Below are 14,807 nucleotides of genomic sequence, written 5' to 3' on the forward strand. Positions count from 1 at the left end.
TTGATTAATAATTTATTATCAGTTGAAATTACAACGGATTGTAAGTAATTTTCGCTAAAAATGTTCTGATTTCCATTGGTGACAAAGTCACTTTCAGATCAGTCACGTCTCTTTTACTTTTTTGGGTACTATAATCAGTACTACCTGGCCAGTGCAGTCTTACATTTTCTTCCAAAAGCATATTAGCTCCCAGAGTAGTTTCTTGTAGTTCGTTGATGGTGAAAAATGTGAATAAATCGGATAGATCTACTGTTACATCTTTCGACAAGTTGTCATCTTCACCTTTTTCTAAAACATGCTCGAGTCTCAAGAGGACAGTATCGTCATCCCAAGGTTCTAGTGTCAAAAGATGGACATTGTCGGGCAAATCGGTCTTCAAACCACTGTATTCTAATTGGTTGAGGGCTCCAGTTGCGTCTTTGTTTGAAACGAAGAACCAAGGTGCTACTGTTTTTCTTTGGGCTATGTCTCTTTCAATGGCAGCGAGTGATTTTTTGTCTATAGAGAATAAAGAAATAAACAAATTTTGTAAAAGTGAGTTATTTACCGTTTCCAGAAGTTGGGCCTACAACTAAGTAGTGTTTTCCTCTAACTTTGATCCCTTGACCAAATTCTTGCTCGTTCAAATTCTCCCCAACACCTCTACCATCGTCATGTTGGCAAGCTCTGTGCACCATAAGCTCCACTTCTCCATCACTGAGACTTGCACCTCCTTGTGACCTATCCGTAATGATCGCAAGTTCGATGTTTTGYTCCTCATCTCGAATCGCAATTCTATTATTCACTGGATAGTAATTTCCAGAAACYGGTTGTTCATCACTGTAGTCATAATCCGGTCGGTGATTTTTCGTTCGTTTCATGAATTCGCGTCCGTTTGAATCGGTGTAAAAGTTTCCATTATTTTTCAACGATGTTGTGAATTTTGTTATAACTTCTTTGCCGACTTTGTCACTGATGTCAATWGGCCCGATGATCCAATCAAACTCTATGAAGCTTCGGTCGTCGTTGTAGACTTTGATGAACTGGCGTGCCCACGACCCGAATTCTTGTAACACTCCTTGTGAGACGTTTCCGGTGACGAGAGTTGTGCTGATGGGACCTGAGGCAATACGTTTAGCTTCTTGGTCTTGWGGGACGAAAATATAAGCCCCACTACTGTCTTGACTTTCATAGTATTGGAAATCTTGAGTCACTTCCACGCGGATTCCGTTCAAGGTGACGGCTTCTAAAAGACCTGTTTGTTCGCTAATTTCAAAACTAGCGTCCTACGAGAATTGGYTTAGTTTGAAAAGCATAGTTTAGTATTACTTACATCATATCCTACTACTCGTCTCGGGCTTGGTTTTACAGTTTCCACTTTTTGTGTCGTAGCTTCAAATTGATAGACTTTGAAACCGTGGGGTGGTAAATCTTTGGCTGCAAATTGTAGTGTGTTTGCAGAAGTAGTGGCATCTTCGACGTAAGTGAAATCAGTAAGAGACGAATCGATTTGATAATCTACTGAGTTGGCATCTGGATCCGTAATTTTCCAACTAGTTCTATCATAAACTGGTAGCATGACTGTAGTTGTGGTTTTATGACTAAGGGGGTTGTAGACCACGAGAGTAAACTTATCAGAGTCGGTTTGGGTACACGAACTAACGTTAGCAAGCAGACATGAGTCAAATTCAAAATCAAACGCATCTCTACTGATCAAAATACTAAAAAAGTAAATATTAATATAAATGAAGCAACACTCAGTTTAACTTTACGAAAGCAATGCACCAACATAATCATTTGCGCTTTTCATTCCTCGAGATAGCAGAAAATGGTAGTTTTTGGCCACGTGTTGCTTCTCAGTACCAGTGATAGCGTCATGATGTTGCATCACACCGACTGCTTCCTTCAAAATGGTTATTTCCTCTCTATCGTAGGGTTGTTCTGTGTTTGCTGCTACTTGTTTAACGACCTTAAAATTTTCAACTCTTAATTTTAATCTAACGGTGATTGAGAATTATTACTTGGAGTAGATTATTAGCTTGACGCTCGAAATGTTTAGACGCCGGTCGCGACGTGAAATAACCGGTCCAGTAAGTGTTAGCTCCATCAGCGTATGGGAAAAAGTCATCTGTTTTCAATTCAAGTGTTTGATTGTTACTATTGACATAGTCATTCACGGCTTTGGTGTAACAAGACGGGGTCGAATAGAGCACTTTAATTCTTTTATCGTCAACTTTTTGTTCAAATCTTTCAAAACCTCTACAAAACACGACAATAAACAAACAAAAGGCAAGGAGTGATGCAATCGGTACTTGATAAGTAGATCAAGGTTCATATAAGTAGTCATTGCAGCCTCGTATCTGAAATCATCCCCCATAGTGACCAAAATATTGTTGGTGGGGTAATGCTTGGCTTGCTCGCGCACAAAATCTGCAAATTCACCGACTCTGTCCTCCCAATTATAATCAGGAGACTCAGGATCGTCATTAATTGCAGCATCGTTGCAAACAATATCGAAACAGAAGTTAGGAGGTGCGCTGTAGTGTCTATACAAAACTGACGTGAAAATATCCGAGCTGTTGCCCAAATTTGCGCTTCCTCTCCATAATAAGTCCATAGATCGGTTATTCAATCGTCGATTTTTATCCCTGTAGTCCAAACGGGCGAAAAACATACTATCGAACCCCAGATGGGCAGAAATGGACGCTTGCTCGCGACTATGACCGAAAGGGTCGATTTGCCAACCCACTTTCGGTCTAGCACATTTGCCCAAATTGTCTTGAATGTATCTCAGACCGAGAGTGAACTGGTCGATGGTCGATTGGTAATGGACAGCAGCTTCGTCATTCATACTCCACGCGGCGTTAATAAACTCAAATTGGCCGTTATTGACCAGTTTTTGAAGGGCGTCGCGAGTGTAGGGCTTTTGTTGCTCCCACCATTTCTGGAAGAAGGCGGTTTCGACTTGGACGAACCTTCGATCAGGGTTTTGTTTCAAAGCGTCAACYACTGAGCTTATTATATTTTGAACATCTAGAAAATCATATTGTTTTRATGTTTTGTACTTATATTTAATAAAACCTTGGAAGTAGTACTGATCGGGGGTTTTTAGCCAACCYACGTCATCGTGGGAATGAGGGATGAGGTGGACGTTGAAAGTGTCAGATCCGACTTGGGGACATGCCTTAAATAATTTAAAACATGATTTTGACTTTTAAAAATTTATTTACCTCGTAGCCACAAGTTGGTTCTTCTTCGGCTAAAGGTTTACTCTCAACGCTCAAAGCGAAGAAAACACAGAACAAAAGCACGGCAAAAGTCATTTGTAACACTAAACTGACCAGACTTTTCACACTTTTCTCACCCGGTGTGGACTGTAATCTCATAGTGAAACAATTTTAAGCATGACAATTTTATTTATAAGAAGAATACAGTTAGTAACAGTGTTTTGATTGTATCTGAGACTTATCACAAAGTTTCAAGTGTCGATATAAGTATCAACAAGACAATTAATTCTTTTCTATTTCTATTACAAAAGTTCGGATTTGCATCGGATTTAACGTTATCTGATTGTCGTCATGGACTCTTATCAAAGTTGCCCGTTTTTCGTTATTCCGGAAGTCGCCTTTGGTTTCAAACTCCAATCTTTCGTTCTTCTCCAACCACTGATTGGCCCCAAGGGTGGTTTCCCGAATTGATTTAATTTCAAACGGTGTAAACAAATTTTGCAAATTAACAATTGCTGGTTGCGACAAGTCTGCATCTTCGCCTTTTTCCAAAACATGCTCGAGTCGTAGGAGAAAACTGAAGCCTTTCCACGGCTCTAGAGTCAAAATCTGGACATTGTCAGGCAAGGCTCGCTTCAGACCTGAAAACTGAACCCAAGTTACTTCAAATTTAATTTAAACATTAATTTTTACTTCTTTAAGATATTTGGTGTCATTATAAGGTGCTGATATGAACACCCAAGAATCTAGAATTTTTCTTTGGGCTATATCCCTTTCCAGCGCCGCTGTGCTAACATTTCCAGTTTTATTAAAATGTGACCCAAGAGTCAAAAAATGCGATCCTCGGGCTACCAAACCGCGCCCAAAAGCCGTCTCATTGAGGGCTTCACCGACTCCGAAAGCATCGTCGTGGAGGCAATTACGGTGAACCATTATTTCGAGTTGGCCATCTTGAAGACTGGTACCGCCTTGGGCCCTATCTGTCAAAACCGCCAATTCCAAGTCTTGAGATTCATCAACTAGGACTATTTTTGATGTTATTGGGTAGTAATTGCCAGAAACGGGTTCCTGGAGGCTTAGTGTCCACGTCGGGCGTGCATTTCGAACACGTTTCAGCATTTCTCGCCCGTTTGAATCCGTGTAAAAGGTCGATTTAGWYTCAAGGGGTGTGGTGAAGCGAGTGATTATTTCTTTACCATTGACGTCTCTAAAAAATGACTTGAAACGATTTTTGGGCTTTGATTGTGACTTACTTGTCTGGGATTGGGCCAACAATCCAATCAAATTCGATGTAACTTTCCGTTCTATAGACCCGAATTGTTTGAGTGATCCATTCGTTGAAAATTTGTTGTACTTCAGAAACCAAGTTTCCTCTAAAGACTTTAAAGTCAACTTTATCTGCTACCACGACCGGATCTTTACCCGGAATCGGCCGGAAAATATAAGCTCCCGACGAACGATTTTTCGGTTCTTGATTGTTACCAATGAAGCCTTCATAGTAGAGAAACTCTTGATTGACATCTACAGTTTTTCCGTTTAAAATAACAGTCTTTAATAATCCCGTGTTGGGGTCTAGAGTAAAACCGACTTCTCCATCTTTGACCTCACTGATTTTTTCCTCTTTGGTTACTTCGTTTCCGGTTTTTTTACTCACGGTGTATGATTTGAACCCAAGTGGTGGCAAATAAGCCGCTTCAAAGATCAACTCAACTGTTGCTTTGCTCACACGACCCGGAATATTTCTCACAGCGTCCGGAATTGGGATCATTTGTGTCAAAAGCTCTTTTCCTTGTGGACATTTGACGCTATAGGCCTCTCCCGTGACCGGAAGTCTCACATACTTTGTCACAGGCCGACTCAACGGATTATAAACGGTGACAACAAAATTATCCTGATCTTCACTAAACGGACACGAGCTGGTGTTGGTCAACCAGCAGGTATTTATGGGGAATTTCGGTCCCGGATCCGGTCCCGTACTATTCTCCCCTGTTATTATTTTACTCAGGGCTGTATTTACAATAAATTGACACTCGTCGATCCCCCCTTGGAGAATTCGGGCGTAATCTTCGGCCACGTGTTGTTTTTCGGTACCAGTGATGGCGTCGTGGTGTTGCATCACACCCATGGCTTCCCTCAAGGCGTTCAAATCGACCCAATCTTCAGGCCCAAGGTCGACTAAAGCGTATAGTTGTTTACACACTTGGAGGAAATTGTTGCCTTGGCGTTCGAAACGTTTCAGAGTAGGCCGTGATGTGAAATAACCGGTCCAGAAGGAGTTACCATCAGAAGAGTAGGGGAAAAAGTCGTCGGTTTTTGAAACGAATTTTTGGTTGGAGTCATGGACGGCTTTGATGTAGCAGGAAGGGGTGGAGTAGATTAGGTTGTATTTGGAACCATTAACTTGTTTCTGGTTGGCGTAACTGGAATTTTTTTTAATAAGTTGTTACAAAATTGTTAGAAACTTACTAGATAAGCTTGTCCAAATTTTTGAACCACGTATGGGCATCTTGGTAGTTAAAATCTTCCCCCATTGTGATTATAACATTAGGGGTGGTGTAAACTTTAGTTACATTGTCAAGATAAGCGAAGAAATCGGCGACTTTCCGCTCAATATTGTAAAGTGGGCTTTTCGTATCGTCAATAAGGGGTTCATCGTTGCACATGATGTCAAAACAGAAGCCTTTAGGGGGCGCATAAGTGTTGTACATCACTCCTGTGAAAATATCAGCGTCTATGTTGTCACTCCCTTTCCATATAATTTCTGGTGTTTTTGACTCGAATCTCTTGTCTTTATCCTCGTAGTCAATTCGACCTAGAAGCAGTCCATCGAACCCCAATTGGGCAAAAATAGACGCCATTTCTCGACTGTGCCCAAATGGGTCGATTTGCCACCCAATTTTAGGGCGACCACACTCGCCAAAAGTATCATTCAGTTTCCTGAAARATTTTTTCAGGACAATTTTCACGCCAGTGAGATTATTACCTTAAACCCCAAGTAAACTGGTCGATGATTGACTGGTAGTGCGTCGTGGCCTCATCATTCATACTCCACGCACCCCCAATGAACTCCAATTGGCCATTATTGACGAAAGTTTTGACTTGGTGTTTGACAAAATCGTGTTGGTGAATCCACCACRTCCAAAAATAGGCCGTTTCGACGTAGATAAATTTTCTTTTGGGGTCTTTCTTTAATTCYTCGATTACTGAATCGATGATGTATTGAACACCGGCATTTTGAATCGAATTGTTGGCTCCGTAGTAATACTGATCGACGGTTTTGAGCCAGCCGACATCATCATGAGTATGTGGGACGAGATGGACGTTGATGAATCCGTCCTTGACGGGGTTACACGACTACAAGAATTTTTTTAAAGTTTTGTTTGAAGGAATCTAACTAACCTGATAGCCGCATTGGGTTGCACTTTTTATGGCCGCTGGTGAACACAAATTAAAACAAATTCCGGCTAAAATGCATGCCGGGACTAGTGTTCTTGTGAACATGTTGAGGATGAATACAAGTTCAATGAGAACTTGATAGCCTTTAATCAGCGTAGCAACATGTACGTTATCGCAGAGTAAAAATATTATTATTTTGATAGAAGGAATGAGATACTTTCGAGTACAACGAACGAATTATTTGTTCTTTGTTGTTGGTAATTGATAAATAAGTGGGTTTGAATTAATTTTTATGTTAATGTGATTGGGCTGTAGGGACCGGAAGATTATAATCCTTTTTTCGGTCTGTTCGGCCCACGTGTTATTACTTTCACATTATTTTTTAATGCTGATTGTGATTAATTTTTGGGGGATTAAAATGTCGTATTGATCTAAAATGAATTTTTATCGTATAACTTATTCATTGTTGATTTATGTTATCTTTAAGATAATGGTAAGGATAATTGTGTTTATATGGTCACGAACTCACGAAACACATATTTGTATTAAAAGTGACTCATTTCCGCAGATCTTTAGTTTTAATTACATTTTTCTAGAGTTGGCACACGTAGTTAATTTTGAGTCATCGTTTAATACGTAGGTGCAAATTCGATTATATCTTATATCTTACTTTTCACGATGATGAGACTTTTGGTAATCCAGCAGTAGTAGATAGTATATTAGATAGTATATTAGTAGATAGGATTGTTATACTCGTAGTTTATTTTTACGAAAATTTTTAATACTTGTAATATATTATTTAATTGACCAAACCAATTGATGAAACTTTTTATTGCGCATCTTTTTAACATAATATTAATAATAGTTAATTTTTACTTTTCGAGATATTTACTTTTAAGAGTAATTTTTTAAATAAATAAATTAATTAAATGCACAGTATATTATTTAAARGACAGGTATTTTTGATCAGAAAAAATTATAAATGCACAGTAAAATAATAAATGCACAGTAAAAATAACAAATGCTCAGTAAAAATAATAATTAATGCATAGTAAAGACAACGAATGAATGTCTATCAAAACTAATTCAATATTTACAGATTTACAAACAAAATGTTTCCGAGCAAAATCGGAATATCGCAAAGCGTTCAAAAACAAATTTGTGGTATCAGGAGCACAGCAGTGCAGTGGCGTACGCTGACTGATTACCATTTGTGCACAGTTTCCAGCCTTTGCTATAATCATTCTTGTGCAGGGGCCCTTGCTAATACATATACATACCACCCTCCAATAATAATAAATATTCAGTAATAAAACAATAAGTACCAATAATAAATAACATTCTTGCACAGGGGCCATACATTGTTATGTAACCGACTGAATATTTTTTAAATTTTAGGTTGTTTTACCAATTTTGATTAAAGTTACTGAGCGTTTATTATTTTTACTTTGCAAAATATTATATCATACTGACCATTTATCATTTTACACTAATTATAATTGAATTATTTACTGATTGCTTTATTACTACCCATTTTTTATTACTTGTGAACATACAGGATGTCGAAGAAAAACGTTAAAAAATTTTGGGGTGTGGTTTTTTAGGTCAAAATAAGAAATAAAGTTTTTATGGACCTATGTCTGGAAATGCTTTCTGAGAGAGCTAGAGCCTCCTGAAAATGGTTTCTGAGAAACACACATTTAAAATTTTACAATTTTGACGATATCAATAAAATTTTGACAAGAATCTAAAAAAAGAAACTTGAATCAAATGCATTTCTAGGGGTTCAAGAAGCACTGAAAAAGAGAAGCTTACAATTGTGTAAAATTAGTTGCATCATTTTCTGCCAGTGTTTTACAAAGCATTAGTTGTTATTTTTAAATATTCTTCACTTCCTAACTTCTAATCACTGCTTTTCTTAATTTCTAACACAAGTCGATAACAACGAACTTGACCCCTTCCCCTTGTCGGTCGTTCCTCTGTTCGAAATAAATTCTGCCACAGTGAAGATAAGCAAAATTTTCTCACATAAATAATAAACCATTCCTCAAAGTGCCTTCTCATCAATAATGAACGATCTATTCGACAAAATCCCAATCGATAAATCGCGCAACAGGCGAATATTCCTCACAATCGCTACGCCACTCAACACTTACGTACGAAAACCTTATCTTATCTCTCCAAGAGAACACACAGATAAACGTAAATCAATTTTTCGTGCAAACATTGTGATCCCAAACAGGTGTTTGAGCCCGTCCATGACTCACAAGACGCTTCGCAAGGCCTAGCATGCCGAAGGACGACAGCCCCCAGGTGTCCCGTGACCACAGCTTCCGACACAGTTTCCAACCCAAGTCGGCAGCGACGGCCGAAGCCCCCATTCTGAGACACACACAATCCCAGAACTATGGAGCCAAGAAGAAGAAGGTCAAGACGGTACCACCGGCTATTCCGGAGTTGGAGGTAGTTGATGGTGATAAGGGAGGTGCCAGGGTGAGCGTGGAAGTGGTAAATGACCATGTAAAGTTAGCGGTGGGGGAAAATGAGAAGAAGAAGCATAGTAGATCATCAAGGAAGAATAGCCAAGTTAGCAATAGGATGGGGGTGGATAATGCGGGGTTTGAGATGGAGAGTGGAGGGAGGATTTCGAGGGCTAACAGTGCTGCCAGCAGTGTGAGGTCGTCGATCAACCCCAGCATCAATAGTGTGTAAGCATTTTTTAATTTTAAATTTTCAAAATTTTCAATTTTTTTTAGTCAAATTATTATAAAAGCTAATTGCTTATCTGTCAATCTTCTCAAAAATTTTGAAAAATATTTAAGTATCTGATAAGACTACTTAGCTACATGTGCGATAAAATGTTTGAAGGCTTTTCTTTACATTGCAAATTGTTTTTTCTTTTTTCTTGTGATTGTTTGCTAATTTTATGGTTCTTTAGGGTCGTTCGTGAGCAATACTGCTGCTGTATGACATGGACTCCTTGTGAACGAGCTTTGTTTGCTGCTGTTGGTGTTTTAGTTTTTACTATCATTCTTCTAGTCATAGCTATAGCAATTGTTTCTGTAGAATTAAGTAATTGTTCTTGTGCGAAATCAGATAGTACTAAAGCGATTTTATCTGTATTTGATTACAGAAAGTATTAAACCATTTATAGTTTTATAAACTGTCAATGAATAAATGTTTTTATTACACTCTTCTTTCATTTTTTCAAGTGTATTTTTTATTATATTTACTATTATAGGACATTACCAATTCAGGTTTTGATTTTCTAATTTTTTAATTTTTGCTTAAACTTCTTACAAGAAAACATGTTTAATCAGTTACTACATGTGTCTATTTTTGTTATTTAAACCCTACACCTGTGTTATCTTTATTGTAAAATCTGTTAATATTAAAAAATATAATAAAACACATGTTTTTACGAAATTAGTCACAAGTAAGGTAAGTTTATTTTTTCTCCTTTGTGATCTAGAAGTATCATTACTTTAATAGTAGGATAAAAGTAAAATAAAGAAACATTTAAGGGAGGAATTTTTTAATGAAATTTCTATGGCTCTATTGTAATTTTTTATTTTTCAGTGTAGTTCATGAGCAGTACTGCTGTTGCTCTAAATGGAGTCCGTTTGAAAGAGTTCTTTGTGCCGCCGTTGGTGTTCTAATTTTCGTAGTTTTAATTCTAGTCATTACTGTAATATTATTAGCTGTACGAAGTCCAGATTCTAAAAAATCTGTATTTTCATTTCTTAATTAGAATTAGTATTTTATTATTTTATTTATCCTATGTATTTCCAATAAATATGCTTGCCTGTTTACATCATGTGATAATAAAAAATCGATGTATGTGTTATTGTTGCAGAAATAAAGAGTAAAGAAATGTTTTTGTGCTTCTTAATCTTTTCGAGGAAGTTCCTCCGGTCCTTGTCCTCTATAATCCCGAAATGCATCCAGGATATAGAAACAAATATAGAACCACATTACGAAGCTTTCATCGGCTTTACATCCCGTCATTCCAGCACTCGAAACTGCTTTTCGTCGAGTTTTGATCATCCAAAAGGTCGTATTGATTACATCGTCTGGACCGTGGCAGAATCTCAATATTTTATTCCCTCTCTGGTGCCGAGTTGGGGAAAACGCCGCCGCCACCACCAAGTCTTTTTGCTTCCAACTTTTCATCTGTAGGTTTTCCGTCGCGTCGAACGGTTGCATTCTTGCAACATTGAACACGAGTGTGACAGTGCTGTTTTTCGAAAAATCGGTGGTGCTTTTGAGGGGTAAATCTTAACTGTTGTCTTGTTGATGTTGTAAATAAAGCTTCAAGTTGCAATGCAATTTTTCTATTTACTTATGCAAGTTTGGGGGTGCTGGGGGCGAGGGAAGTGGTTTTGGTGCAGAGGGCGTTGTATTTGCTCTATTTTTAGTAGTCATATACATAGTTGGCGTGACAGGTGTAAACACGATTCTGTCAATTGATAAAACAAGCTTTTTCCACCCAGAAACTGGGTTAAAACAATAGAATTTGTAGGGCTTTATTGCGTTTGCGTTTGATTTAATTTTCTGGACTGAAAAAGGAAAAAACTTCGGATCTGAAATGATGATAAATTACTTCCGCAAATCCCTAAAGTCCTGGATGTTTGAAAAAAACAAAACTACTTTTAGCGATAATAAATAACCACACAAGCAAGTATTTAAATTTATGTAGCTATTTTTCAACATCCACAAAGTTTTTCCAAAAATTTGATATGGTAAACCCAATACTTTTTACGTAAAACTCATTTCAAATTGTTATACAGGGTCAGCGGTTTGAAAAGTCCATTAGTAAATTTAATTTAAATGTTCAAATTAAAAAAAAAACTGATAGGACATTGATAATAGATACTAATCTAGTCCATCGCCTAAAATTAATTTCAACTATGGAGCGTGTATCAAAAATAAGTTACAATATAAACTTGGGGTTTTGAAATGAAACACCWAATGTTTCTTAGCGTTTTTGGATGTAGATTTTTATGAGAATGTTTTTAAGCTAAACTTTTATTGTTCGATTTTGCTTAGTTTCAAAAATAAGACGGTTTTTTTGACGAAAACATACAGTTTATTACACAAAAACTAAGACATCTAGAAATATTTTATTTTATTACCACAAAGAAGAAGGTACAAGCTATAAGGTTGTAATATTTTTTTTTAGTGTTTTGTGTGTGTAGTGTATTACAAAGATAAAAAATGAAGGCGTTTATTAAAAGTTCAATAACTTAAAAAAATTATTTGGAACACCCTATTTATTGTTTTTGCATTTAAAAGATTAATAATTTGTCTTTCTAAAATTATTTACTTTTAGGTGTTTATAATCAAAAAAATAATTACTATTGTTTCAGTAGCCAAAAAGTGCACAGTTGCACAAGAAATGGAAGAAATATCACTTAATAATCACATTTGTGTTAAACTGAATCCATTATTCTTTGTTTTTACAATAAAATAATTCGAATTTTAGTATTTTTAACGACTTTTACAATCTCTGGATAAATCAATGGATAAGTGATTTCTGGTGGTATTACTATGGTTGTTATAGTATCAGCAATGCTCAGATATTGATAGGCATTGTTGCTACAATTTCATAWTGAATGTTAAATATCTTTTCACATTCAAAGTTAATTTTTTTAGATAGACAATTTATTAGTCTATTAGATGCAAAAATAAAAAATAGGGTGTTCCATTTAAATTTTTTAAGTTATTTACCTTTTAATAAACTTCTTAATTTATTAATTTTTACAAATGCAAAACACTAAAAAATTGCTACAGCTTTAAATTCTGTATTTTTCACTTTGCAGAAGTAAGAAAAAAATTGTTCTAGCTGTAGTTTTTGTGTAATAAATCTTTAAAAAGTGCATGTTTTCGTCAAAAAAAAACCTAAAAGTTTAGCGTAAAAATTTAAAAGGCTACATTCAAAAATGCAAGGAAATATACGGTGTTTCATTTAAGAAAACACAAGTTTGTATCGTAATTTATTTTTGGGACATGCTGTATGGTTGAAAATAATTTTAGGTGATTTGTATGTATCAATGTCCTATACAATTTTTTTAAATTTTACCATTTAAAGGTCACTAATGGACTTTTTCAACTCGCTGGGACACTCTGTATGTCAATATGTAACAGTTTTGAACATATTTCATATTGTAGTGCAACACTATTTAGCCGTTGCGTAGATTTTTTTTAAATACCACTACGTACAACACCAAAAAAAAGCAACAGAAATAGCATATACATAAAAATAAAATAGAACAAAAAAATCCTAGTGACATAAAATCTTAAAATTTATATTTCTTAAATTTTGATCAAAAACCCTAAACAAGTGGTCTAAAAACTAAGTGTGAGCAGCTATTTATGTTATCATTTGCTGTAGAAATGCACGGAATGTCACTAAAGTAAGAAAAAGTTTGTTTGTACGCTTTAGAACCTTTGTTTTTTTTTTAATTATTGCTATACTGATTGTTTACATCATAATAAAACAAATAAATAACGGAATACAACTTTTTGCACAGCCAGCTGCCTTCGAAGCTAGTACTTGCTAACTCCTCAAAAGCACCAATTGTTCAAACTTTCATTATGTGAATCTCCAAAATGGCGCAATTTGTGACTCACATCCAACCAACATTGGTGGAAGCCTCCCATCACCACGTGCCTCATCAGCACTATCACAAAGACCATCACCATTTCAAAGACTACTACGAGAGTGACCACCACCATAAAGATCATAAAGATCATAAGGACCACAAGGACCATAAGGACTCACAACATCACAAAGAAGGCCACCATCACAAAGAAGGCCACCATTCGCGCGATTTTCCCGTTTTGCCGCATCCCCACATTGAGCATTCGCCCCATAATGGTCACGATGAGGTAGACCATAAGAGCAAGAGGGACTCTGGCCAGTATTTGGACTCGCATGGTGTCAGTCACWCGTTCCAATTGCATTTCGTSGACTCGCAGGGCATTTATCGAGACTACCATGGGCATGCCATCGATGAGAGGCATAAAAAGGAAAAGTCGCCCTTTAAGGAAGAGACCAAACCGATACCACCGCAATATATAGATCTGGGAGGGCATTTTATAGATAACAAAAGTGTAAGTTGTTTGTGAACATTTTGCATGTGTTGTAAGTTTCCTGTATTTGTCTACTGGCGCTATTGGAGAGAAGGTGGCGCCAGGGAAGCGTCGCGACGCTTTAATAGCAATCGATAACAAGGCGCCAGTCTCCATGTCGTTAAAATTTTTCGTCGTGCGTGCATTTTCTTTAATTATGGAGTTTTTAAGAAGTCGTCACTTTGGTTTTGCTCTTGTTTGCTTTTTTAGGCAAATGAACATTAGCTTAGGGTATGAAAAATGAGATAGGAAGGGTTGTAGAGAAGGAACTTTCTGTGAAGGCAAAAAAGTGAAGTAGTTAAAGTTAAAACTTAAACTTTTAAATAATCTTGACTGTTTATAGCTGCAAATATTTACAAAAAAGTAACAAAAATTATTATGCACAACTACGATCATTTTTTATAAAGCAAGTCATAAATTTATCTTTTAATATGACAAACTAACTACTGTTTTATTATTACTTGAATGTGCAATGAAAAAAGAAGTGTAAATAAGACTTTGAAGTAAAAAGATTGTTTTAATTTTTTTTATAAAATATTGTTTATGCACTTAATTTTTTTCAGTGTTAAAAAAAACTTTATTTCTCCCGTGCTAAATATAACGATTTATTGTTACCTTTGGTTGTCAAAGAAAACACAATTTTTTTTTGTAGTTATTTATTTGCATTTACTGATTTGTCAAAAGGCATTTCTACATTTTTGTATAAAATGGTTTTAAAATAAAGAATAGATTTTATCATTGAATAGAATGTACACACTTCAAGATTTCTAGGGAAAAGATGTTTATTGATCTTGAAAAACTTTAGTAGAACAAAATTTATTCTGTTTTTGTGTAAAAAAAGTTTTAAACGTTTTCAAAAATTAAAGAAATTTAACCTGAAAAAAAAGTAACTTATGCATTGGTAGTTTTGCTAAATTGGAGATTACAATTCCATTCTAGTAGAGCTAAACTAATCTTAGAAAAAAAACTAGGAGTTTTCCGGCGCCTCCACCAATTTCCTGTTTTAGGTGCCAGCTGCAAGTAACAACTAAATTAAGGCAAGCTTTATCGATCCAATACTGGATGTTAGAG

General features: G+C 36.2%; 3 protein-coding genes across 4 annotated transcripts; 1 reads left to right on the forward strand and 2 right to left on the reverse strand.

The window, feature by feature from the left end:
- Positions 1–4: 4 nt before the first annotated feature.
- LOC123006683 (lysosomal alpha-mannosidase-like) lies at positions 5–3,446 on the reverse strand. The gene is made up of 8 exons (XM_044401400.1): positions 3,210–3,446; positions 3,061–3,163; positions 2,292–3,012; positions 2,001–2,238; positions 1,752–1,948; positions 1,313–1,700; positions 548–1,265; positions 5–498 (listed from the first exon to the last, which is right to left on the reverse strand). Exons 1-8 carry the CDS (start codon positions 3,363–3,365, stop codon positions 29–31), a joined length of 2,991 nt encoding a protein of 996 aa, XP_044257335.1. The 5' UTR covers positions 3,366–3,446; the 3' UTR covers positions 5–28.
- On the reverse strand, positions 3,376–7,331 carry LOC123006620 (lysosomal alpha-mannosidase). Its single transcript, XM_044401279.1, has 6 exons — positions 6,606–7,331; positions 6,190–6,560; positions 5,673–6,143; positions 4,460–5,626; positions 3,900–4,413; positions 3,376–3,854 (listed from the first exon to the last, which is right to left on the reverse strand). The coding sequence occupies exons 1-6, from the start codon at positions 6,705–6,707 to the stop codon at positions 3,489–3,491; spliced, it is 2,991 nt and encodes a 996-aa protein (XP_044257214.1). The 5' UTR covers positions 6,708–7,331; the 3' UTR covers positions 3,376–3,488.
- Positions 7,332–8,092: 761 nt separating this feature from the next.
- On the forward strand, positions 8,093–10,480 carry LOC123006753. 2 transcript variants are annotated; one of them, XM_044401622.1, is made up of 2 exons: positions 8,093–9,310; positions 10,182–10,480. In XM_044401622.1, exons 1-2 carry the CDS (start codon positions 8,892–8,894, stop codon positions 10,351–10,353), a joined length of 591 nt encoding a protein of 196 aa, XP_044257557.1. In that variant the 5' UTR covers positions 8,093–8,891; the 3' UTR covers positions 10,354–10,480. The 2 variants fall into 2 exon arrangements, with proteins under 2 accessions (XP_044257557.1, XP_044257469.1); XM_044401534.1 differs by lacking the exon at positions 10,182–10,480 and adding an exon at positions 9,541–9,793 and having other exon boundaries at positions 8,096–9,310.
- The last annotated feature ends 4,327 nt before the right edge of the window (positions 10,481–14,807 follow it).

The sequence above is a fragment of the Tribolium madens genome, unplaced genomic scaffold, assembly GCF_015345945.1.
Source record: "Tribolium madens isolate multiple individuals breed KSU strain unplaced genomic scaffold, Tmad_KSU_1.1 Scaffold_11;HRSCAF=98;Tcas5.2_LG3b, whole genome shotgun sequence".
In the NCBI taxonomy this organism is placed as follows: domain Eukaryota; kingdom Metazoa; phylum Arthropoda; class Insecta; order Coleoptera; family Tenebrionidae; genus Tribolium; species Tribolium madens.

Excerpts from the sequence above, each read along its gene's own strand:
- LOC123006753 (XM_044401534.1), top strand. The coding sequence starts at position 8,892 with ATGCCGAAGGACGACAGCCCCCAGGTGTCCCGTGACCACAGCTTCCGA. Across the intron at positions 9,311-9,540 it reads AACCCCAGCATCAATAGTGT|GGTCGTTCGTGAGCAATACT; the intron begins GTAAGCATTTTT and ends ATGGTTCTTTAG.